The sequence below is a fragment of the Ambystoma mexicanum genome, chromosome 13 (assembly GCF_040938575.1).
Source record: "Ambystoma mexicanum isolate Mex_15411 chromosome 13, UKY_AmexF1_1, whole genome shotgun sequence".
NCBI lineage: Eukaryota > Metazoa > Chordata > Amphibia > Caudata > Ambystomatidae > Ambystoma > Ambystoma mexicanum.
The window spans coordinates 55,330,848-55,332,433 of record NC_090938.1 but is presented as its reverse complement, the minus strand read 5'-3'; the positions used below and the strand labels follow the sequence as shown (position 1 = coordinate 55,332,433).

General features: G+C 42.5%; 1 protein-coding gene across 1 annotated transcript; it reads right to left on the bottom strand.

Moving 5' to 3' along the window:
- Nucleotides 1-521: 521 nt before the first annotated feature.
- LOC138520233 (olfactory receptor class A-like protein 1) lies at nt 522-1,358 on the bottom strand. The gene has a single exon (XM_069632699.1). The coding sequence runs from the start codon at nt 1,356-1,358 to the stop codon at nt 522-524; it is 837 nt and encodes a 278-aa protein (XP_069488800.1).
- Between the last annotated feature and the right edge of the window lie 228 nt (nt 1,359-1,586).

Sequence of the window (1,586 nt, the reverse complement as noted above, 5' to 3'; positions counted from 1 at the left end):
TCTGTTTGCTAATAGAGGTGACCTCTGATTGCTAAGACTTTTAGAAAACAGCCAAATATATACAGTACACACATACATTACAATGCTCATAAATTCAAAGCAGGGCTGAGTCGTTTCATATACTATGGGTACCTACATCAATATCTTCTGTACAAATTCCCCAAAAAATGATCAAAATAATGTGGTCAAATTGAAAAAGTCAATTTGGCCTGCGATCAAGTATGCTAATACCCGTATGATACACTCAGATGTTTGGCTGGTGCAATTAAAGAAGGACAGACAGCATATACAGTTAAAAAAAACAGTAAACTGAATCTTCTTTGCTCATCGGAGGTCCACTATCTAAACAGTAGTAATTTTGTCTTCAGTTGCCTTCACTGTGTTGAACGCCAGCAATGCTGCATCCGACCTGGCCTCACTCCGAAAGAACCAGACTATATTATTTAAACCAATTTGGTCCCAAGTCTTTTATGTAATCTCCTTCTTCACCAAATTCCCCCAACTTAATACCAACAGACTAATTAAATTCTTACGACAACTGTGCTGTTTCCCACAGAGCGGGGATTCTCGTTCCAGAATCTATGCATAGTTTTCAGGAGCTTACGGTTAAAGAGAAGAATAACGACAGGGAACACCGAGGCATAGCACACAGAGAAGAAGAAGCGGATGTCCGAGAGGGAGGTGAGGACAGTCTTTGATGATGTGCTTTGATAAAACCATATTGAATTATCTATTCCGAAGAAGAGTACATAGAGAGCCACCAGGGTGCCAACCGTCGTCGAAGCTCTTGCTTCTGCAGAAAGAGACTGGGATCTTTCGGAGCTTCTTATGCCTTTGACCTGCTGTCCATGCTTGTACAACGTTTTTAATATGGAGTAGCTAGCGATGCTCATCCCGACCACAAACATGAGATCTCTTGCAAACAGAACAAAATTGTTAATGAGAAAAGCTGTGTTACCAGGAAAAATTACGATGCAGTAACTGATGCGGAATGCATAGTCCAAATCGGTCAGGTTTGTGCTGGAGACAGTGTAAAGCAACGGACTAATGCACAGAGTTGCGTTCACCATCAAGAGAAGAACAACAACGGGGCCGAGGAAGACCTGCAGCCGAGCTTTCACACGCATGCACGTGGCAGTCGTTGACATAAGAGTCACATACTGGAAGCAGCTGAGAAAACAGGTCAGGCAGATGGACATGGCACGGGAAACCCGTGAAACGTAAATAAGAAGGCGACAGTGGGTATTGTTGAAAACATTTGGCATCCCCAAAATGTAGAGGGTGTTGGGTAGTCCTCTGGTGAAGGACATCACCAGGTTGGATACTGTAAGGTTGAGAAGGATCACTTCTGATGTCATGAGTCCATGGTCCCACCAAGCGCTGAAGGAGAAAAGGGTCACAAGCAGGGAATTCCCCAAGATCCCAACAAATGTCAAGAACAAAAAAGAAGATCCTCTGAGAATTTGGAGGGGATCCATCAGCTGATGAAGATTCCTTGGAATCCTCCTCTGTAAATTATTACATGCAAATGAGTATGTTAATTGGAAGACTTACAAAACAATTACTCTTTAGAAAAAACTGCTAAA

Bases quoted from the DNA above. Each gene is read 5' to 3' on its own strand.
- LOC138520233 (XM_069632699.1), bottom strand. From the start codon at position 1,358: ATGACATCAGAAGTGATCCTTCTCAACCTTACAGTATCCAACCTGGTG.